Source organism: Hibiscus syriacus, unplaced genomic scaffold (assembly GCF_006381635.1).
Source record: "Hibiscus syriacus cultivar Baekdansim isolate YM2019G1 unplaced genomic scaffold, ASM638163v2 tig00111840_pilon, whole genome shotgun sequence".
In the NCBI taxonomy this organism is placed as follows: Eukaryota; Viridiplantae; Streptophyta; class Magnoliopsida; order Malvales; family Malvaceae; genus Hibiscus; species Hibiscus syriacus.
In genome coordinates, this window is record NW_024063195.1 from 348,965 (window position 1) to 373,193 (window position 24,229).

A 24,229-nucleotide genomic window follows, 5' to 3' on the forward strand; every position below is an offset into this window, starting at 1 on the left:
TTAAATTTCTGTATTTGTATTTTGGTCCCTGAAATTATCATATGTGCTTATTTGGTTTGTATTTTGGTTTGTAATGTTAACTTAGTTTTATTTTAGTTATTTATGTATGAATGTATTTTTACATACTCTATGGTTATTTGTATTATGTAAGTAATGTATTTAATTCAATTTAATGTAAATGTTTATATTTCCAATTGCATTTTATTTTCATTATATTTGATTTTATTTTCAAGAAAACATATTTATAGAACGGGCGTGGAAAGTATCACTTGATCGAAGTGGTACAATCCGATACGACGTTCAAACAGAATAATAAAAATGCAAATTCTTCCTTTTACAAGCTTATAGAAATTATTTTCATTGTTTTATTTTTTGATTAATTTATTTGATGGTCATATTGTTTAATATTTAAATTTTAATCTTTATTATTATTTCTTCATTGAATCTTAATATGAGTGATGTATGTTTTGGAAAAGTATAATATGATGTATTTTATGTCAATTTTCGTCATTATCTTTTAATTTAAAGAGAAAATATTCTTTACAAGTAAGAAATAGACGAGGTAGCTTTCCCGGCGGAGGATTGCAAATCTCGAGATTTCTTATCGAGAAAAGGATTTTTTATTTTCAATAAATAAATCATAATTTATTTATTATTCTATTTTCATAATTTTTATTGTATTAATGGTTGTTATGTTACTATTAACGATACATAAATTAAGCATATTGTATTTTCTACTCATGACGATATTATTTAGTGGTAATTCAAAGATAGGATATACTTTATAGATAAGAAATAGATGAGATAGCTTTCCCGTTGGAGGATTGCAAATCTTGAGATTTCTTACCAAGTGAAGTATTTCTATTATTTTAATAGTAACAAATATTCAATAAATAGATCATATTTTTTACTTCATATTCAAATTGTAATTTCCACCATTTACGACGATGTGTAAGCTACACAGTACCAATCTTGGGCGTTGTGGGGTGTTTACCCTTCCCCACACGTAACCGACTCCCGAACCTGTTTTAAATGAATCTTTGGTAACGTAGACCAAATTTTTGCCTTATAAAATTATTTTTTCTTAAAATTGTTTTTAAAAGACGTTTTTAGGTATTCGACCTACCTAACCCAAAGGTCGATGGCGACTCTTTTAAATTTTATTCAAATCCGTTCAAAATATTCAATTTTTCAAAATAAAAGTCATAATCGTTTTAAAAATAATATTAAATTGTTTTAAAAAAAATGGTTATGACAGCTTGGCGACTCTGCTGGGGATCTAGAGAGTCAGGCTGTCGGTCGCTTATATATGGTCGTTATGGTGGAAATTATAAGTTCGAATCTTTAGTAAAACTATGATATACGTATTGAATTTTTATTGATTTTTATATACTAACATTTTAATTGTTTTCATTTTTTCAGATTTTTTAGTTCTCGTTGAGTGTTTTTTTCCTGTTTTTTGAGTCAAAGGTTTGTTTGTTTCTCCTCACACACATCACTCTCATTAGCATAACATGAGCTCTAGACATGAGTTTCGATCCAAATTAGTTAGGGTAATTGCTTTACTCTCGTAAGAATTTATTCTTCGTATGAGTTTTAGCAAAGAACCCATGGGATACATACCTTATACCTTCGTAGGAATTTATTCCTCGTATGGGTATAAGGCAGTGAATCCCCTCGAATTGAACTCGGTCCGTTTGAAACCTGTAATGGGTGAGGATTGAGGGTTTGGTAGCCCAAGGGGGCACTGACATCAAGGACAATTCGAGTTCCTTTGTTTCCTGTTAGAGCTGAAACCATGCATATAGTGAACCATAGAACGGTCACACTAGGTAGAGTCATACTGAACCTCTGTCCGTCAATAGGTACCCAAAATAGGCGTACACAATGGAGAAACCCTCTAACCTTTTTATTTTATTTATTTATTTTTGAGTATGTAGAATAGATTTATTCTGTTAAAGCATGTGAAATAGAATTTAGGTGCAGTTAGAATTTAATTAATTTAGGAGGGTAGAGAGCATGTTTGGGTAGGACCCTTTTTGAGGAATATTATTCAGGTAGATAATGCATAAATAGAATAGATCTATTTCCTGTTTTACTTATATTTTTATGTTAAATTTATACAATTGTTTTGACTAACTGTTTTGTTTGTTTTGTTTATTTTTCTCATACTGCATAGACATATCATTAGAAAAGGCGATTGATCTGTGAGTAGCGATAAAGTGGAAAGACTTTCACGATGGAAAGGAGTTTCCTAAACAGAGAAGTGAATCCAGCAGATGTAAGGAACTGGTCCGAGGCCAAGCAGAAAGAGCAGGGAGATAGTCTATCAGGGAACTACGTGTCGGATCTGTCTGATTATACACCAGCTTCTTTAAAACAGAATGAGCTTCAGGGATTGAAAACCATTTGGGAAAGTTGGAATCTTATTGAGAGGCAAGCTTTTCAGCAGACTTATGGGGATATATTTCATCTGATATACGTGAAGGTAGACCCGGTTCTCATACGAAGCATAATACAGTTTTGGAATCCGGCCTATAGTTGTTTCACATTCAACCGAGAGGACATGACTCCAACCCTCGAGGAATACCAATTTCTGTTGAATTTGACAAGCGTTAAAGTGGACAAAGTTTACTCCCGGTCGATAAAAGGGCCTTCTTTGAAGTCAAAGCTTGCAAAGATTTCGGGCACAAGCGACAAATGGGTAAATGATCGCTTGCAACGCAAGGGAGAAAGTGAGGGAGTACCGTGGTCTCACTTACAAAAGATAGCTGAAGCACATGTAGATGAAAACGTGCGTAGAGATGTATTTGCTTTGGGTATATATGGTTTGGTAATCTTTCCAAAATGTTTGGGGCTGATCGAGCTAGCAGTAGTCGATTTGGTTGAGAAGTTAGGAAGAGAGGTGAATCCAGTCCATGCAATTCTTGCTGAAACTTTCCGATCTTTGAATATATGTAGAAGGTTGGGGGGAGGTCGTTTTATGGGCTGTGCTCAATTGCTTACTGTGTGGATCAGAAGCCATTTCTGGAAGGAAGAAAAAGTCAACTATAACCGTTTTTTGAAAGATTATTCTCCTGTTGCTGAGTACCTCACGAAGGAATGGCCTGAAGTATCTCAGAAAGATCAATGGATTGATTTCTTCCGGAATCTACAGAGTCAGAACATAGCATGGCGAACCCCGTGGCTGATGCATACACAAATCTTGTTCAAGTGTGGAGATTTGGACTGGATTATATTACTGGGACTGTGGGGAGGAGTGGGATACGCTCCTTTGTTGATATTGAGACAGTACGGTGCCCGACAGTTTGTTCCCGTGACTCATGGGTTGACTGGTGCTGAATTTGATTATAAAGAAGGCAATTATAGAAAGAAAATCAAAGATGTGGCTGATTCCTGGAGGATGACTTTTAGGACTAAAGTAATTGGAGCGGATGTTATCTTGACGCCCGATTATGAAGCCTGGAGAATTAGGAGGGTAAATGATAAAATACCTTTAACATCTGGAGAGGGATCAAGGTCGATAGAAGAACAAATCAGAAATATCCCTTCGAATCTGGAAATCCAAAGAATTGAGTTTGAAATGGAAAAGGCTAAAGATTCCAAGAAAATAGAAGAGATGGAGAGAGAAAACTTCATGTTGACTATCGAGGCTGAATTTCATGCCAGACAGTTTATAATGATGAGAGAACGGAAAGAGGAGGTGGAAGCCGATTTAGAAGACTTAAAAAAAGATTATCAAAGGGTGCAGCAAGTGAGAAAGAAACTTGGATCCAGAGAATTAGCGGCTGCAAGACGGCGAATCAAAAGTCTGGAAATTGAGAACAAGTGTCAGATCAAGAAGATAGAAGCTGGAAAAGCAAAAGTATGCGAGCTAGAGGCCGATAAAAAGGAATTGATCAAGCAGTATAAAGCTGAGGCTCGTAGAGCTCAAAAACTCCAAGAAGAAAAAGAAGTCAGCTTGAAAGAATTAGAAGAAGAAAAGAATCAAGTCCAAGGGTTAAAAACTGAGATGAACAGTATAATTGAGGACTTTGAGGACAAAGATCGAAGAATTTTAGAGCTCGAAGAAGAAAGAAAGCAAAAGAAAGAAGAGATGTGGTCTGAGAGACGGGGGTGGAATCGATTCCTCGATAGAAAGCAGGCAGAGATTGGATCGTGGATGCAGAGATTCTCGACAAAAAGTCAGCAAGTAGATGAGCTCACGGGAGAAATGGGAGAATTACAGATGAGATTCGAACATGAGATGAACCAATCTCGAGCTATGAATGATGAGCTCAAAAGTCATGTATCGAGCCTCGAGCAATCCCTTCTGCAAGTGCAAGTTCCTCCCGCTTCAGTGGACCTAAGAGTTGCTCTCGAAGAAAACAAATCCTTCCAGAAGGAAATCAGAGAATTGAAAGGTGAACTCCAGAAATGCCGAATTCATATTACCAGTCTAGAAAAAGAAATCAAACGCATCAATAAGGGATGGGAAAATACATACGAGCATTATCGATCCTTAGTAGAAGAGCGCGAGCGCATGATGGGGGAAGCTATTGCTCAAATGGGTGAAGTGGCTCGGTACATGAACGAATTAGCCAATAGAGCGGAGATCATCCAACTGCGCACAAATCCGGTTTCTGAATATACAAGGGAGATCATCGCCATTATGAACGAAATTGTAGAGCTGAGTCTGAGGGCTAAGCCTTATATGTAATAGAACTCCTTTGTAATGAGTGAAACTTTTTATCCAATGAAAGTATTTCCGAATGGTTACTGCTTGGGTCAACGCCTTTTATTTGCATTTCATACTTGCATCATTCATTATGCATAAGAATATTCATCATTTATAATGCATCACCAATAAAATGTATCATTTATAGCACATTACCAATAATATGCATTCGAATTTAAAAGAACAATAAAATTAATTTCCGAAGGGTTATGTGACAGACGATTCTGGCAAGTAAGAACTCCAATCCTTATCACACGCGAAGTAGAGCCATGGAGGCCAAGCTTGATCAATTAAAGAAAGAAATGCAAGAAGATTTACTAAGAATACAACAAGAATGGCAGGCAAAGATGGATCAGTCACAAAAGTCAATTATAGATCAAATCCTGCAAAGCCAGGCTAATATGATGAATGAGATGATGACCAAGATGTCTGGGTTACGTACTGAAACAGTTAAAGAACCAAGCGCTGCCCCTGTTGAAGTTTCTAGGCAGGAGTCTACCCCGAGACTAGTTATCTCACCTGAAAAGCTAGTGGAACATCCTGCAGGGTCTTCAGCTGTAAAGGTTCAAATGGCCACGACTAACCCTCAAAACAGTCCTTATGAGTATATTGATGTAGATCCTGAGGAAATGGAGAAACCTAAAACGGAAGTACCGGAGCATTTAAAGGACTGGTGCAAAGGGTTTTTTAAAGAAATGGGAAAGCAGGGTTCTCAAGACGGAATGAATGCAGAGGAATTGAGTCTTGTGCCAGACCTAGTATTACCACCAAAGTTCAAAATGCCGGAATTTGAAAAGTATGATGGAAAAACTTGTCCTGTTGCTCACTTGACCATGTTTTGTCGAAGAATGACAGGATTCGTGAAGGATGATGGGCTATTAATTCACTGTTTTCAGGCCAGCTTGACGGGGTCAGCTGTCAGATGGTATAACCAATTAACCCGAGCTAAAATAGGGTCTTGGAAGGATTTGGCCAATGCGTTTAAAGAACAATATCAACACGTTACCGATATGATGCCTGATCGTGTTACTCTCCAAAATATGGAGATGAAGCATAATGAGACCTTCCGACAATACGCTCAGCGCTGGAGGGATATTGCTGCTCAAGTGCACCCACCACTTATTGAGAGGGAGTTTATAACCATGTTTATAGATACGTTAAAATCTCCTTATATTGATCATATGTTAGGAGTGGCAACTAAGAGCTTCTCTGATATCGTGATGTGCGGAGAGATGATCGAGAGAGCATTAAAGAAGGGGCAGATTGTCGGTAGCCAAACTCCTGCAAAGAAACCCTATGTGAAAAGGAAAGAAGGAGAGGTGAATAATGTAAATTTCTCTGTGAGTAAGCCGAAGATGGGAAACTCTTCTTCATCTCAAGGAGAGACTAAGCGCGAACATAACAATGAAAGGATGACATTCACTCCCATACCAATGACTTACAGTGAGCTCTTCCATGGATTAGTCCAAGCTCACGTAGTGTCACCAAAATTCATTGATCCAATTAAACCACCTTATCCAAAATGGTTCAACGAAAATGAGACATGCGAATATCATGCAAATCTCAGAGGACATAACATTGAAAAGTGTCTCACTTTTAAAAGAGTGGTGGAAGATCTGATCAAGAGAAAGGTGGTGTCCTTTAATGATTCTGAAGCACCATGTGTTGCTGCAAACCCGCTTCCAAATCATCAGAATCAGGGAGTAAACGTTATTGAGGAAAATCAGAGAGTTAAAAGGAGAATTGAAGAAATAAAAACACCACTGAAGTGGGTATATGCTCAAATAAAGGAGAGGGTTGTTGAGCCCTAGAAATGAATGCTCAATGGAAAAAACAGAGAACTTTTGTGAATACCATGGTGAAAATGGTCATCAGATTCAGGACTGTCAAGAATTCAGGCAAATAGTCCAAGAATTAATGAACAAGCAGGAGTTGCAGTTCTATGAAGAAAGAATGAGTGAGAATGAAAGATATATCTGCGCTTCTGAAGAAAATTCAAGGGAAGCCGAAAAGAATTTAAAAAAGCCTGTCCTGGTCATATCGAAGCCAAATTACGAGGCCAGCAGTGGAAGTATAACATCTAGGGTGGTGATCAAAACCCCTGCGCCTTTTGCCTATAAGAGTAACAAGAGTGTTCCCTGGGACTATACATGCCAAATTAATACTCCTGAGAGTAAGAAGGAAGAGGTTGCTGAAGTTGGATTTTTCACCAGGAGTGGAAGATGCTATGCTCCTGGAAAGGCTGATAAAGCAAGAGATGTGGTTATTAAAGATCCTGAGGATAAATTGAATGAGCCTGTTAAGATTGAGGAGGCTCAGGAATTTTTAAAGTTTCTGAAACACAGCGAGTATAATATTGTGGAACAGCTTCATAAGACCCCAGCGCGGATTTCAATGTTATCTCTACTGTTGCATTCGGAAGTACATCGAAATACTCTGATCAAAGTGCTGAATGAAACTTTTGTAGGGAAGGATATACCAGTGGAACGGTGGACAGGATGGTAAATCATATTAATGCAGATAATTTTATTTATTTTTATGATGACGAAATACCTGAAGAAGGAAAAGGCAGGGGCAAGGCTTTACACATTACGGCTCATTGCAAAGGAGTTATCGTCTCAGGTGTATTAATTGACAACGGATCGGCCTTGAATGTTATGCCATTCGCCACTCTAAATAGACTTCCTGTGGATGTATCACAAATAAGGGTTTGTAGCAATGCTGTAAGGGCATTTGATGGGACGGAACGCAAGATAATGGGGAAGATGATTATCCCTCTCAGAATTGGCCCTACAACATTTGAAGTAGATTTTGTTGTCATGGATATTCATCCGAGTTATAGTTGCTTGCTAGGGAGACCCTGGATTCACATGGCTGGGGCAGTTCCTTCCTCCCTTCACCAAAAGCTCCGATTCATTGTTGATGGGACTCTGGTGACCATCAAAGCGGAAGAAGATATCATTGCCTCTATCACTACAGATGCACCATATGTAGGGGTAGATGAAAATGCACTAGAGTCCTCATTCCAGTCCTTGGAATTTGTTAATGCTACTTTTATTTCTGAAGGCAAAAGAATTCCCATTCCTCATCTTTCAAAAAATACAAAGATGCAATTAAAGGAGACCTTAGCTAGAGGAGAAAAGGTAGGGAAAGGCTTGGGAAAGAAATTGCAAGGAATCACGGAAGGATCGGCTCCAGTTCCTAAAAGAAATTATTTTGGTCTCGGATACAAACCAACGTACCATGATAAAGTCAAGGATGCACAAAAGCTTAAAGAAAGAAGGAAGGCAAGAGTAAAGGGAGAAGACCTTGTTTGGGGACTCATGGTCATTCCACCACTCTCCAAATCTTTTGTGTCTGGAGGATTTATGATTGACACGCTGAAACAGTCAGGGGATATTGAAGATACAGAAATTGTTGAAGATTTATTGGGTAGCCTGAGCATCAACGTTATCACAGAAGAGTCTACTGGAGAGTGTTCCTTGGCATCAATCCGTCCGTGTCCTCCTGGCTATGTTTTGAACAATTACACTGTTGAAGAACTCCCTGTGTTCTATAAGCACTTTTCAAAGTAATGCATAATAACAAATCTGTCTCCTTTTGACCCAAATATAATAGGGCTTTTGTAAAAGGACAAATTGTTATTTGTCATTGCTTTAATGAAACAGTGTTCTCTTTTCATTCTAATCTTAGCAAGTATTTTATTCATCTCTTGAGTATTCTTTATTCTTTATTGATAATTATTCTCTTGATAAATATTAGATAAAATTTTTGTCCACAGCCAAATATACTCCTTTTGATTCGCAGGTCTTCAGATATCAACTGTTCGAGTAATGATACTTTTGAACCACAAATTGATTTTGAAAATGACATGTGTCTCGAAGAATCTGAGGGTTATAAAGATGAAGAGGAATGTGAGTTAAACTCTGAGCTTGTTAGAATGATGGAGCAAGAAGACAGACAAATATTGCCCTACAAAGAGACAACTGAAACAATAAATTTGGGAACAGAAGAGGATATAAAGGAAGTTAAAATTGGCACTTCACTCTCACCAAAAATAAAAGATGGTCTTATAAGCCTTCTTCGGGAATATAGGGATGTGTTTGCTTGGTCTTATCAAGATATGCCGGGGTTGGAAACTGACATTGTGATGCACAAGCTACCAATAAAACCGGAATGCAAGCCTGTTCAGCAAAAACTTCGAAGAATGAGACCAGATATGCTATTAAAAATCAAGGAAGAAGTGAAGAAACAATTCGATGCTGGATTTTTACAAGTGGCCAAGTACCCTGAATGGGTAGCAAACATAGTGCCAGTTCCAAAGAAAGATGGCAAAGTTCGGATGTGTGTTGACTACCGAGATCTCAATCGAGCGAGCCCCAAAGATAATTTTCCACTCCCACATATCGATACTTTGGTTGACAATACGGCTGGTCATGCTCTTTTCTCTTTCATGGATGGTTTCTCAGGTTACAATCAAATTAAGATGGACCCAGAAGACATGGAAAAGACAACTTTTGTGACAATGTGGGGTACGTTTTGCTACAAGGTGATGCCCTTTGGACTTAAGAACGCCGGGGCAACATATCAAAGAGCCATGGTTACGTTGTTCCACGATATGATGCACAGGGATATAGAAGTGTACGTGGATGATATGATTGCCAAATCACAAACTGGAGAAGAACATGTAAAAGTCTTAAGGAAACTATTTTAAGATTAAGAAAATACCAGCTCAAGCTTAACCCAACCAAGTGCACATTTGGAGCTACTTCAGGGAAGTTATTGGGATTTGTAGTCAGTGAGAATGGGATAGAAATAGATCCTGATAAAGTCAAAGCAATTCTGGAATTACCTCCCCCTAGAACGCAAAAGGAAGTACGAGGTTTTCTGGGAAGGTTAAATTATATTGCCAGATTCATCTCTCAGTTGACCGAGAAATGTGATCCAATATTCCGATTACTGAGAAAGCAAAACCCAGGAGAATGGGATGATAGTTGCCAAGAATGCTTCGATAGAATTAAGAGTTACTTAATTACTGCTCCTGTCTTGATGCCACCAATCCCAAACAAACCATTGATTTTATATTTGACTGTCTTTGAGAAGTCAATGGGATGTGTGTTGGCCCAACATGACGAAACTGGAAGAAGAGAGCGAGCTATTTACTATCTCAGTAAGAAATTTACTGACTGTGAGACTCGATATTCCTCTATCGAAAAGCTGTGTTGTGCTTTAGTATGGACTACTAAGAGGCTGAGACAATATTTGTTGTATCATACTACTGGTTGATATCAAGACTGGATCCGTTAAAGTACCTGATGGAATCAACGGCTCTAACTGGAAGGATGGCGAGATGGCAAATGTTGTTGTCCGAATTTGATATAGTCTACATGAACCAGAAATCAGTTAAAGGAAGTGCTATTGCAGATTTCCTGGCAAGCAGAGCATTAGAAGACTATGAGCCAGTAAAATTTGATTTTCCGAACGAGGACTTGATGAGTATATTTGTTACTGAAGAGGATACTCCGAAAAATGAAACATGGAAAATGAACTTCGATGGCGCTTCTAATGCTGTGGGACATGGAATTGGGGCAATACTAGTTTCACCTGAGGAGATCATTATCCTTGTACTAGTAGGCTCGCCTTTGAATGCACTAACAATATGGCAGAGTATGAAGCATGTATCTTGGGTATTCAAGCTGCAATTGAGCGCAAAGTTAAAAGCCTAGAAGTATTCGGCGATTCTGCTCTAGTTATTTATCAGCTTCGCGGGGAATGGATGACTCGAGATTCCAAGTTGATAGAATACAAGAACTTAGTGATGGAGTTGATCAAAGAGTTTGAAGAAATTTCTTTTGCATATCTTCCTCGTGAAGAAAATCAAATGGCAGATGCCTTGGCTACGTTGGCAGCTATGTTTAAGGCCGATGATCAATCTCGAATGATGCCTATTCGGATGAGTATAAGAGAAATGCCAGCTCATTGTTGCAACATAGAGGAAGAAGAGGATGATAATCTCCCATGGTATTATGATATTCTCCAGTATGTGAGGTATCGGGCATACCCAGCGGAGGCAACTGAGAATGATAAACGGACCTTAAGAAGATTAGCAATGTGGTATGTCCTTGATGGAGATATATTGTATAAAAGGGGCAAGGATCAGGTGCTTTTGAGATGTGTGGATAGAATCGAGGCCAAGAAAATACTTGAGGAAGTCCATGAAGGAGTTTGTGGAACACATGCTAATGGATTCACAATGGTTAGAAAAATCATGAGGTTTGGGTATTATTGGTCCACTATGGAAGGAGATTGTATCAGATTTGCTCGAAGATGTCATAAATGCCAGATTCATGATAACCAAATACATGTTCCTCCTTCACCACTCCATGTAATGAACGCACCTTGGCCGTTTTCAATGTGGGGCATCGATGTCATTGGGGCAATTTCACCGAAGGCCTCAAATGGACATCGTTTTATCTTAGTGGCTATAGACTACTTCACCAAATGGGTTGAAGCTGCCTCTTATGCTAATGTCACAAAAGGAGCAGTGTGCAGATTTCTAAAAAGAGAAATCATTTGTAGATATGGAACACCTGAAAGGATCATCACAGATAATGCATTGAATTTGAACAACGATTTAATGAAGGAAGTTTGCACAAAGTTAAAGATCAAACATCACAATTCGGCTCCTTATCGCCCAAAAATGAATGGGGCAGTAGAGGCAGCGAATAAAAACATCAAGAAGATCATCACAAAAGCAACTGAAACATATAGGGACTGGCATGAAAAATTACCTTTTGCGTTGCTGGCTTATCGCACGTCCGTTCGTACATCTACTGGGGCAACACCATTCTCTTTGGTATATGGGATGGAAGCAGTTTTACCTGTTGAGGTGGAAATACCTTCTTTGAGAGTGTTGATGGAGTTGAAACTGGACGAGGCTGATTGGGTACAAAGTAGGTTTGATCAATTAAATTTGATTGAGGAGAAAAGGTTGAGAGCTATATGCCATGGCCAAATGTACCAGAAAAGGATGATACGAGCATATGACAAGAAAGTCAGACCTCGAGAATTTCGTGAAGGTGATTTGGTACTAAAAAAGATCCTACCTATGCAAAAAGACTTTCGAGGGAAGTGGATGCCGAACTGGGAAGGTCCCTATGTTGTAAAAAAGGCATTCTCAGGAGGAGCTTTGGTGTTAACAGAAATGGATGGAGAAGATTTGCCTAATCCCGTGAATTCAGATTCGGTCAAGCGATATTACACTTAAAAAAAAAATGATGGAAAAAAAAAAAAATGAAAAAATGAAAAAAGAAGAAAAATAAATAAATGAGGGTTCAAAATGAAAACCCAAAATGGGCATCTTGAAACCAAAGGAGGATTCGAGTTGAAAATCCGTAATGGACGGCTCGAATAATCAGAAATTGAAATGGTGGATTCCCTCGGAAGCCTAACGGTTTAGGGAAAGACTCTCATGCTCACACATCTTTTGTACGATCTGAATCTTCGAAACACATGTCAACTTTCGAGAAAGATTTGGGGTGAAGAAATAGAAGGACTCAACATTTGATATTCACTATATTTGTCCATTGTTTTTCTTTGTATATACTTGCTTTCTTGTCCCAAAAGATTGTACTTTCTCATTATCTATCTTCAGTGAAATTTTTGAATTTGATTCAATGTCCTCGCATATATTCACCAAATTACTAATCAATAACAACATCAGTTACTATGCTTTACTCTGAAAAGTGTCAGATTATGGGGATTTTGAAACAGGTGTTCATCAGAGAACACATGCAAAGGCACGCTCCCATCAATCATTAAACAAATCATTGAGGAAAAAGAGGGTTTAAATCAAAGAAATCAGTTTCAACATAATCATATTGTTCCCAAGCAAAGAAGTCCCAATTTAAAGGCATGTAACAAGGAGAGTCCATTCTGAATGAATTTCTCTGAAAATCAATCAATGACCAAAGAATCAAAGATGCAAGATAAACTCTCTCGGGGTAGATCAGAAGGACCAAGTCAAAGAATATTTAATGAGAGGTCAAGAAAGTAACCAGGCATGGATAAATGCGTAAATATCGCATGTTTCGATTAAAGAGTATGAGAAGAGTCTCAATGCCAGGAACGAACTGAGCATAACCCTTTAAACATGCATTTAGATCATTCTTAGAGCATATTGATAACATGAAATCATGGCATATAACCATTTTTACAGGATCTTCAAGACTTATTGAAGCAATGAATCAATCAACATCAACTGACCAGACTTCCTCATCACGTAGGAGCCGTGTCAACCATAGATAACCAGCCGTCCTCATCACGTAGGAACCGTGTTATCACCTTTAGATGGCCAGATCTCTTCATCACGTAGGAGCCGTGTCAACCATAGATAACCAGCCGTCCTCATCACGTAGGAACCGTGTTATCACCTTTAGATGGCCAGATCTCTTCATCACGTATGAGCCGTGTCAACCATAGATAACCAGCCGTCCTCATCACGTAGGAACCGTGTTATCACCTTTAGGTGGCCAGAGTTTCATCAGGTATGAACCGTGTCATCCCCAGACCAGATCTCTTCATCACGTAAGAGCCGTGTCAACATTAGGATAACCAGCCGTCCTCATCACGTAGGAACCGAGTTATCACCCTTCCTAAAGATGACCAGATTTCCTCATCACGTAGGAGCTGTGTCACCCTTAGACGACCAGACCTCTTCATTGCGTACGAGCAGTGTCGTCCCCACCAACAAAATTATTTTTTTTAAACAAAAAGGAGGAGGACCAGACAAAAACGTGTTTTCTTGTCGTCTTTGCCCTATTCTTGTTAACACAAGAAGGTGCAAAGAGGGGCAGCTGTAGACACCCGTTTTTGTCCGGGTTTTTTTTCCGTTATTTTATTATTATTATTATTATTATTATTATCGTTATTTTTTTTATTATTAATTAATTACATGTATTTTTGCAGGCCAAATTAAGGCCTGATTACAATTGGCCCAGAGACCAAAAGCCCAATTAACCCGGACCCAACCTGGTAGATTAGGGTTTCAAACCCTAAGACATATTAGGGTTTCAAACCCTAATCCCCTTCCAGCCGCCGTGTGACCCTTCTCTGCCTCAGCGCCGCCACCATCACTGTTCCGGTCTGACCCCAACTGTTGCACTATTGTCATCTACAGCAAAACCAGTCAAGAAAATATATCACATACAGTTCAAATCTCACAAAATCTAAACTCCAAATTAAAATACCAATAAATCCCTAAATATTCGGGATTTCTATCCTACCAAATCAGAAAAAGCCAGGCTCTACCTAGATATCATCATCATCTCACCAAAAATCAGGAGGAAGCAAAGATAAAAGAACAGAGAAAAGAAAAAACGGGAGACAGAGAGATTTCGAAACAAAAAAAAACAGAAGAAAAAAAAGAAAAAAGAAAAGTTTTACCTCCTCCTCGAACCACCACCGTGAACCTCGTTGTGACCTTCTCCGATCCCAGCTAGCCCCGTATCTGAAGGTAAAACCTTCTCCTCTTCTAGGTTGGTTAGGGTTGGGGTGCAGTGGGTTTTGTGGTTTTGAGTCGCTTAGGTTTTTAGGTGAGAGAGAGATGAGTTTACTCCCCATGGCCACCGATCCACGGTGGCCGGGGAGTTTTGGGTTCTCTGTTTGCTGGAGAAAGGGGTTGAGAAGGAGAAGTGTTGAGAGCCTTTTCGGCTCTCTGTTATGAGAAGGAGAGAGGGAGATCGGCTGAGGAAATGAGGGGGAGAGTATATGATTTTAGGGTTTCCGAATAACCCTTAAAAGGGTTATATTTCAGACGTCGAACGGCGTCGTTTTGAAGCATGAGTGAGGCTGAGTGATGGGATTAAGGGCTAATAGCCCATTTGGTCCTCTTATCTCTGTAATCTTGCACGCGTGTCCTTAGCATTCATGGCTAAACAACAGTTTAGGTCCCCCCAAGCTTCTGTAAGGGTGTAATCTGGTCACTAAAGGAAGTCCATGCAATCTTATTTCGAGCCTATAGTTTTATTTTGTTTTGTTTACATCACTAGTCTATATATTATGTAGGTTTTATCTTCGAATTTGGACATGTAATTTATGTTTTTCTTCATTTTGGTCACTGGACTGGTTATTGTTAATATTTCAGAAAGTTTAGACATTATACCCTTTATTTATGAAACTTTTATTTTGATCACTATTATCATATTTTGGGTTAAATTTCGATTAATGTCTATTTATTTTACGTTCATTATATTTAGTCCTTATCTGTTTATTATTACATTTTTATTAAAGTTCGAATTTGGCCCTCAGATTTATGCATCTTCTGTTTTAGTCACTGTTTTGGCATTTGGTTTAATATTTCTTTTATCCTTCATGTCTTTGTGTATTTTCAGTTTAGTTATTTAACTCTTGTTTCTTCGATTGTAGCCCTTTAAATTTTTGTATTTGTATTTTGGTCCCTGAAATTATCATATGTGCTTATTTGGTTTGTATTTTGGTTTGTAATGTTAACTTAGTTTTATTTTAGTTATTTATGTATGAATGTATTTTTACATACTCTATGGTTATTTGTATTATGTAAGTAATGTATTTAATTCAATTTAATGTAAATGTTTATATTTCCAATTGCATTTTATTTTCATTATATTTGATTTTATTTTCAAGAAAACATATTTATAGAACGGGCGTGGAAAGTATCACTTGATCGAAGTGGTACAATCCGATACGACGTTCAAACAGAATAATAAAAATGCAAATTCTTCCTTTTACAAGCTTATAGAAATTATTTTCATTGTTTTTATTTTTTGATTAATTTATTTGATGGTCATATTGTTTAATATTTAAATTTTAATCTTTATTATTATTTCTTCATTGAATCTTAATATGAGTGATGTATGTTTTGGAAAAGTATAATATGATGTATTTTATGTCAATTTTCGTCATTATCTTTTAATTTAAAGAGAAAATATTCTTTACAAGTAAGAAATAGACGAGGTAGCTTTCCCGGCGGAGGATTGCAAATCTCGAGATTTCTTATCGAGAAAAGGATTTTTTATTTTCAATAAATAAATCATAATTTATTTATTATTCTATTTTCATAATTTTTATTGTATTAATGGTTGTTATGTTACTATTAACGATACATAAATTAAGCATATTGTATTTTCTACTCATGACGATATTATTTAGTGGTAATTCAAAGATAGGATATACTTTATAGATAAGAAATAGATGAGATAGCTTTCCCGTTGGAGGATTGCAAATCTTGAGATTTCTTACCAAGTGAAGTATTTCTATTATTTTAATAGTAACAAATATTCAATAAATAGATCATATTTTTTACTTCATATTCAAATTGTAATTTCCACCATTTACGACGATGTGTAAGCTACACAGTACCAATCTTGGGCGTTGTGGGGTGTTTACCCTTCCCCACACGTAACCGACTCCCGAACCTGTTTTAAATGAATCTTTGGTAACGTAGACCAAATTTTTGCCTTATAAAATTATTTTTTCTTAAAATTGTTTTTAAAAGACGTTTTTAGGTATTCGACCTACCTAACCCAAAGGTCGATGGCGACTCTTTTAAATTTTATTCAAATCCGTTCAAAATATTCAATTTTTCAAAATAAAAGTCATAATCGTTTTAAAAATAATATTAAATTGTTTTAAAAAAAATGGTTATGACACTTACCTCAGGTTAATAAAAAAAATATTATAAAAATATGATATTTAGGATCGATTGCTAAGTGTTTAGGTGCTTGGTTACATTTTCTAAAAAGTTTAATTTTTTTTATATAAAAGTTAGATAATTTTAATATTTTTATTAATTAATTTTTTAAAATTTAAAATTTTATACTTTTAATTTTTAATATATAATTTCATAAAAATATTTACCTGAATATAAAATTATTATCTACATGTATATTCACGATGTTTCTGAAACCGATGTTTTCCCACAATTTACATTTGAACATAACCTCAAATTCGTCCGACATGATTTTTATATAATAGATTAAAAACATTCTTTTGATTCAAAGTGCAGAAATTAAAAATAATTTTCCTTGTCTTTTTATATATTGTTTACTATTTTAATTTCTTGGTGGTTTTCCTAGTAATATTATAGAATAAACTAATAATAATAATCTCTCATAATGGGAATTTGATATTCATTTTAGAAAATACTGAGCCAATGATCAAAGATATGGATCCAAAGATGTTTGAGAACAATTGTATTTTTAAAAATTTTAAATTTTTTATGTTAATAATTTATTTTTATATTTCTTTAATTTTTATAATATAATATCTTTTGATTTTTTAATATAATTTATTATAAATTTGCATATCTTACATAAAATCGCATGGTATTTTTACCTACAACATCTGAATTAAATGTCTATTCATGTCATCATGTGAGTTTCTTCATTTGTAGAAAGAATGTGATATTTTATCTTAACTTTATGTAGGTTTGATCTAGCAAATTCATGCAGTTCTTGTATATTATTGTACAACGGCTTACTTTATAGGTGCAATAGTTGTGCTTTTTATTAATTATCAATTTATATTATTTCCATTGGATTAAAAAAATTTAATTTTACAAGCAAATTTAATTCAGTATCATTTGCGTTTAATTAGTATTTTCTTAATAAACTAAGGTGATTGTGAATAATATTTGTTTTAAATACTCTCAACCATTTGACAATAAACGCTCAATCATCCTACTACAGTCACTGGTGGTCGAACCCGTGGCTTCTAGGAACAACAATAATTCCTTTAATCATAGAGGAAGTATATATATATGATAAACTACATATTTAGTACTAAACTACTACTTTTGTTTCGTTTTTTCTATCCAAACTTTATTTTTTTCAAAATCATACCATGTGTAGTTTAGATTTCAATTTGGTACTCTACCATTAAAATTTTTAACAGAATTGCTAATGTAGTATATATTTTTTCCAATGGTGATGTGGCATTACCTTACGATGATGTGTCAATATCAATGTTAAATTTTCAATGGCAGTGTACCAAAATGAAACTTAAAGTAAATATTAGGCATAGTTTTGAAAAAAAATTTAAATATCAAAATAGAAGGAAAATAATACTTTAACTACTAAACATATAATTTTTACGCTGAGATATATATATATATATATAGGTACAAATTGGGGGTGTTCAAATGGTTAATTCAGTCACCAACCGAACCAAATTAACATTTAACCGAATTAACCGAACATTTTTTAATCGTTAACCGAATTGAACTTTTTTTTGAAAATATTAATCGAACCGAACAAAGTTAAATTATTTCAGTTGGTTAACCAAATTAACTGATTTTTTATAGTATTTTTTATAGTTTTAAAATTAGATTAATTTAATTATAATAGAAATATTTTTTATTTGAGTTAAAATAATTGAGTTTTAATTCTTTATGGGTTTAGCTTAAAATCTGGATTTAGTATATATAATATTTAGTATTTAATAATTTTGGTTAATTCTATTAATTCGATTTCGAACCGAATTAACCGTTAACTGAATTCTAAAAAAATTATTAACCGTTCTCCGACTAAATTAATTTGATGACCGACCGAATTAACCGAACTAATTCGATTCAATTGATTAATTCGGTTAAAATCGAACATTGAACACCCGTAGTAAGAACATTTTCAAAACTCTTGTTTGTATTAGGAATATATATTTATCAATAAACCATTAAAGACGGATGGAAATTCAATAAAATTCAATTCTAGGCTGATAAATATTATCTTCCTAACCTAAACTTCAGATTGAACCCTAAAAAGTAAGATAGAACAGGAAAATATAGTTAAAAAACGAGCCTTGATTTCCCATTTACTTGGTCAAATTTTCTCACAACTAATCTTTAGGATGAACCGAGGAGGTAATGGGATAAAGTCGCAATCTTAAAAATTATAATTTTTTTTATATTTAAAATTATACATATACATTATAATTCACACCCTGTCAAAATTTATAACTTTACATTCCCTAAAAAAATTAATATAATTTTGTAAGTTTACAGCATATAATTTTTTGTTCATTCTTAACTGTCTTCCTAACCTAAACTCCCAAATTGAACCCTAAAAAAAGTTTCATTAAATGCAATTTTAATTAAATAATTAAAAAGGCGTAAACACTCAAGTTAACCCTACTTCCTATCGTCAAAGTCTTTTATTATTTCGTATAATATAATTATGGATTTAGTGTCTATATTTTTTAAATTTTAACAATAATTTAACTTTAAAAATAAAATTTATTTGTAAAATTTTATTATTAAGTTTTGTTTCATATGTTAATTTTATTTTAATTTTTAGTCAGTAGTTGATCATTTTAAGTTCTTAAAATCTACTCATTATCCATATAAATTTTTTGGATCCAAATTTAAAAATTATTAAAATATGATAACTAAAAATATATTAAATTAGAGTATATGAGCTAAATCCACAATTTATACTTAGTATAGGGACTAATGACTGAGCTTGACCATTTTTCTTTCTTCTTCCCCTCTCACAAGTTTTGCACACTAAATACAAAGGCAAAAACCGACCTTTCAACTAAATCAAGATCTTCTTCTTTCTCTAAACCTCTCATATAATAACGGTCCACAGAAGCCCAAGGTTTTAAGCAACCACAGATTAACCCCAAATGAGGAATTAACTCCTTAGTAGCTGATATGTTATTTTCATGGATTCTCATCACGTTAAATCTCACTTAATTAGGTTAGATTTCAATTTTGATTAAAAGAATCGTTTATTTCATCGTGCTTTTTGGGTTTCTTTTTTTTTTATAGGTGGAAAGTATACTTTGAATCAAAATCTTTCGATGTTAAAATCAGAGTTCCCTACTATGGACTTGCACTACTCTGTTTTCTTTTGCTTCAACGTGAAAAAAGGACAAGAACAGATTGATGGTTTATATCGATGTGTATACAAAAAGAAGTTTATGGTGAATGCCCATTTTTAATACGTTGAAGATGAGTTCTTTTAATGTATTTCTCTTTCAAATGATGTTCACTCTTTGTGGATTTTTCTCGGTCTTCATCTCTGCTCTGTTTGAATTCTTAAGCGAAGTTTTCTCCAGGTAAAACCTGATTTTCACTGTGTTTTAAATAATGAAAATCATTTTTTGTTTTATTATTTGTTCTTTTAATGATTTCAGGACTCAGAGATATACTAAGCTTTCTCAATTAACCAATCCAATTGAAGAGAAAACAGAGGAAGCTAAGCCTGATGCTATTGAATTGAAGGGTCAAGAAGAAGAAGAAGGAGAAGGAGAAATGTTTGAAGAAAAGCCCGAGTCACCAAAGTTTGTTTTCAAGTTTCAGTTTCAAACTCAGACATTTGAAGAATTGAGCAACAAGTTTAGAGATGATGAGAATGATTACGCTATTGGCCTGGAATCTGATCCTTCAATAAGCACAACAAACACGTATGAGTTCAATCCAGGGATTGATTTCAGCTTCGTAATGGAGAATCCAAAGGATTCCAGCTTTTGTGTCAATGATGGGTTGTTTCCGAAACAAGATCTCTCGGAACAAAACATGAATCTGAAGCTGATATCGTTGAAGAAACGACAGAGAAGGAAGAACAAATAGAAGAAACTGTTGATTTTGATGATGAAGATTCCAAGCAGGAAGGTGAGATTGGGTCTGCAAACATGGAGGATTCAATTTCAAATGATTTAGAGAATTTGTGGGAACATCAGCATCTGATAGAACAGCTGAAAATGGAGCTGAAAAAGGTTAGAGCAACGGGTTTGCCTACGATAATGGAAGAATCAGAGTCTCCGAAAATAATGGATGATTTGAAGCCATGGAAGATTGATGAAAGTTCCAACATGCTGATAGAATGAGTGAGCTTCACAAGTTTTACAAGAGTTACAGAGAAAGAATGAGGAGATTTGATATCTTGAATTACCAGAAGATGTATGCAATAGGTCAGTTTTCTCTCCTCTTTTCATTCAATTTTAGCATTTTCTGATTCGATGCTTATTTAGGGTTTACGTCCTAGTTCATATTGCTTTTTTTTTTTTACTGAATTCTTTTACTGAGACCACTTAGATGAATTTTATTTTTTTAAGATATCCAAGACCATGAGTTTTGAATTGGTAAATCTCTATGAGGAATTTTTACTAAAGTCAGTTAAGAAAATTTTTAGTAAGGGCTGAGATTAAATTATAAATCTCTAAGAGGTAGTATAATTTTAAAATTCTAGAATCAAGATAACATTTTTATCAAACTGGGGGACCGAAGGATAATTGTACCACTTTAATTAAAAGTTTTACAACCCTAGGGACTAAAAGAATAATTTCACCAAATCAGGGACAAGAAGTGCTGTCCCTAATAAATACTTATCTCTTAATTTTGTAATCCTTGATCTTATTAGAATCTTAAAACATTAATTTATGGTCGATGCCAACATCATTTTGATAATTTAAAATTATTCAGGAATGATAATTGTCCTCGACTCATCCCGAAACGAGATTAAAATAAACATTGAATAAAGTTAAATAAGATAGATTTAAAAACACGTGTAATGAAAAGTTGGGTCGAAGTGAATACAGAATATATAAAGAATAGGGTGAGATTGCAATTTGTGTTGGTTGAAAGTACCGTGTATGTCTTTGGTGCTGTCGAGCCAAACTAGTATGTTTGATGCTAGTTTCCACCATTTCATTAAAGAGCCGAGTTTATTATAGGAAAGCTATACCCAAGTCTCCATTTCTAACAAATTCACATTAATAAAACCAAATCTGCACCGGTTTTAATGCTCCACAAGAAAGGCTTCTTTAAAAGCTAGTCTTTTTGGTGTAAAGACACTTCAAAATTTAAAAGCCACATACAAGACAGCTTGGACAAAAAGGATGCGATCGGAGATCGTGTAGGACAAAAAGGTGACTTGAAGAGTTCCCGGACGATCCAATTGCAATTCAGTCCCCGCCATCATCAATCCCTTAAACGAGCCTCCTACAATCGAGATAACCACTCTACACCCTACACAATGTCAATGTTTAGAATTGTGTCCTCCCCCATCGAGGGGCTAAACTCACGATATAATGCTTTCAAAATAAATAATTCACGATCTAATACACTCTCATATTATTTGTTGAAATAGGGTGAAATCCACATAAGCAAAATCACGCATAATGTCATCTCCAGAATATAATACCTGGATGTTGAGGATTTTCGACCGACTGTGCAATAAAATTATGAATATAGATCAATGTTAATAAAAGTATATTTCAAAAAAAAATAATACTAAATTAACAATAAACTCAACCCTATATCAGCTTATGTTGATTGTTGAGTAAAAAAGATGTGGAAGAAAAAGAATAAACAATTTAGATTATATTTCGACCCATAAATAAGCTAATTATTGGTCAAATGTTTGATATAAATAAATATTTTTTTTTCAAAGTTATGAATGGCAAATCATTCGAGGGTTATGATTTACGTGTATGGTCTGTTTAATTTCTAATTTTTAAGGGTAAAGCACACAAATGATCCATTAAAAGTTATAAAATGATTATCTAATTATAAGGTGTTACTTTGTTGAGTCCCTCAACTATTAAAAGTTAAAAAATGGTCACTTGACTATTCATATGTTCCAAACTTGTCCTACTTTGTTAAAAAATTATCGGTCGTCTAGGGTAGACGTTAACATGCTAACTGGGATATGATAGTCGTTTGAGATTATGATATCATATTTTTTTCATAACCCAGTCAACAGGTTAACATTCAGCTCAGATTGTCGTCATTTTTTAACGGAAAAGGACGAGTTGTAACATATGAATAGTCGAGTGACTATTTTGTAACTTTTAATAGTCGGTTGACTATTTTGTAAATTTTAATAGTTAAAGGAATCAATAAAGTAACATCTTATAATCGGGATCATTTTATAACTTTTAATAAATAGGGGATTCAACAAAGCAACATTTTATAGTGAGAGGACCATTTATGTACTTTAACCTTTGTTATTATTAAATTGTAATTGGAGTTTCATGTACAAGTAAGCTAATTTTCCGTCACAATTCATGTAGGCTTTCTCCAGTCGAAGGATCCACTTGAATCGATTTCACCCCACAAATCATCCTCTTCTCTTCTGCACCAAAACCTGAGGCTCCGAGGGCGAAAAAGTCTGATTTTGACCCCACGGCCAAGTTCATCAATGAGCTCAACGGTGATCTAGAGATGGTCTACGTAGGACAGCTTTGCCTTTCCTGGGAAATACTTCATTGGCAATACGAGAAAGCCATTGAAATATGGGAAACCGATCGTTATGGCCTACGCACATTCAATGAAGTCGCTTCTGAGTTTCAACAGTTTCAAGTTTTGATGCAAAGATTCATCGAAAACGAATCCTTTGAAGGCCCCAGGGTGCAAAACTACGTAAAGAACCGATGCGTCCTACGCAATCTCCTTCAAGTTCCGGTTATTCGAGGTATGAACTCTCTCCGTCCTAGATATTCATCGTAACGGTAATTTAAATCCCTTTGAGCTGAGTTCTCTATTGCAGAGGATAGTATGAAGGATAAAAGGAAAGGTAGAAGAAAAGGAAGGGACGATTACGATGATGATAATGATGCCATTAGGAGTGACATGCTAGTCGAGATCATGGAAGAATCGATACGAATATTCTGGCGGTTCGTTCGATCCGATAAAGATGCAAATGTTGTGATCAAGAATTCCAGGAAAGGGACTCAAGTAGAACCTTTCGAACCAGCCGACGTTGAACTTCTAGCAGAGGTTCAAACCAGCCTGCAAAAGGTAATTAGTCCTGTAACTAAAAAGATGGAGGTGGTGCTTATTTTAGTTTGATCCATACATTTCGAGTTTGTGATTCGAATACCGTCGCGAGTAATCCTTCGTTTCGTGTCGGAAGTGCAGAAGGATAGGAAGCTTAAAGACATTGTAAGGAGTGGGAATTGCATACTGAGGAAATTGAGGAAGAATCAAGAGGCGAACTCGGATAATGTTCTTCATTTCTTCTGTCAAGTGGATTTGAAATTAGTGGCAAGAGTTTTGAACATGTCAAAAGTGACAAAGACCAACTCTTTTGGTGCCACAACAAATTGAGCAACATTAGTTTGTTCATAGGAAGATTAATGTAGAACCATCTTTTTTGCTCTTCCCCTGTTGACATAAGTCATCCAACAATATATACTCCATACTTGTCTGATCCCTAAGTCTCCTCTAATTATTAATATCAATATTGTTTCAATCAAATTCTTCCACTCATCAATTTAGAATTGAATGTTAACTTAAATTTGAATATTTAAAACACACAGATCAAATTATGTATGTTATGCAACTATAGCGCGAATTTAATGTGTTAATAAAATTATATCATATCAAATCACACATTCTATTTTCTACATATTATATCTAAATTGTTAATACAATTAGGGCAGTAAATGAGTCAGGTTGAAGTAGTGTTGGGCTCGACTCGAAAACTTACGCGTCTAAAATTGTCAAGCTCAACTCAAATTCGAAAAAAAATT

At 35.2% G+C, this 24,229-nt stretch overlaps 1 protein-coding gene and 1 pseudogene across 1 annotated transcript; both read left to right on the forward strand.

The window, feature by feature from the left end:
* Positions 1-19,208: 19,208 nt before the first annotated feature.
* LOC120171966 lies at positions 19,209-20,324 on the forward strand. Its single transcript, XM_039179554.1, has 2 exons — positions 19,209-19,810; positions 19,889-20,324. The coding sequence occupies exons 1-2, from the start codon at positions 19,680-19,682 to the stop codon at positions 20,322-20,324; spliced, it is 567 nt and encodes a 188-aa protein (XP_039035485.1). The 5' UTR covers positions 19,209-19,679.
* Positions 20,315-23,804, forward strand: LOC120171959 (annotated as a pseudogene).
* Positions 23,805-24,229: the final 425 nt, after the last annotated feature.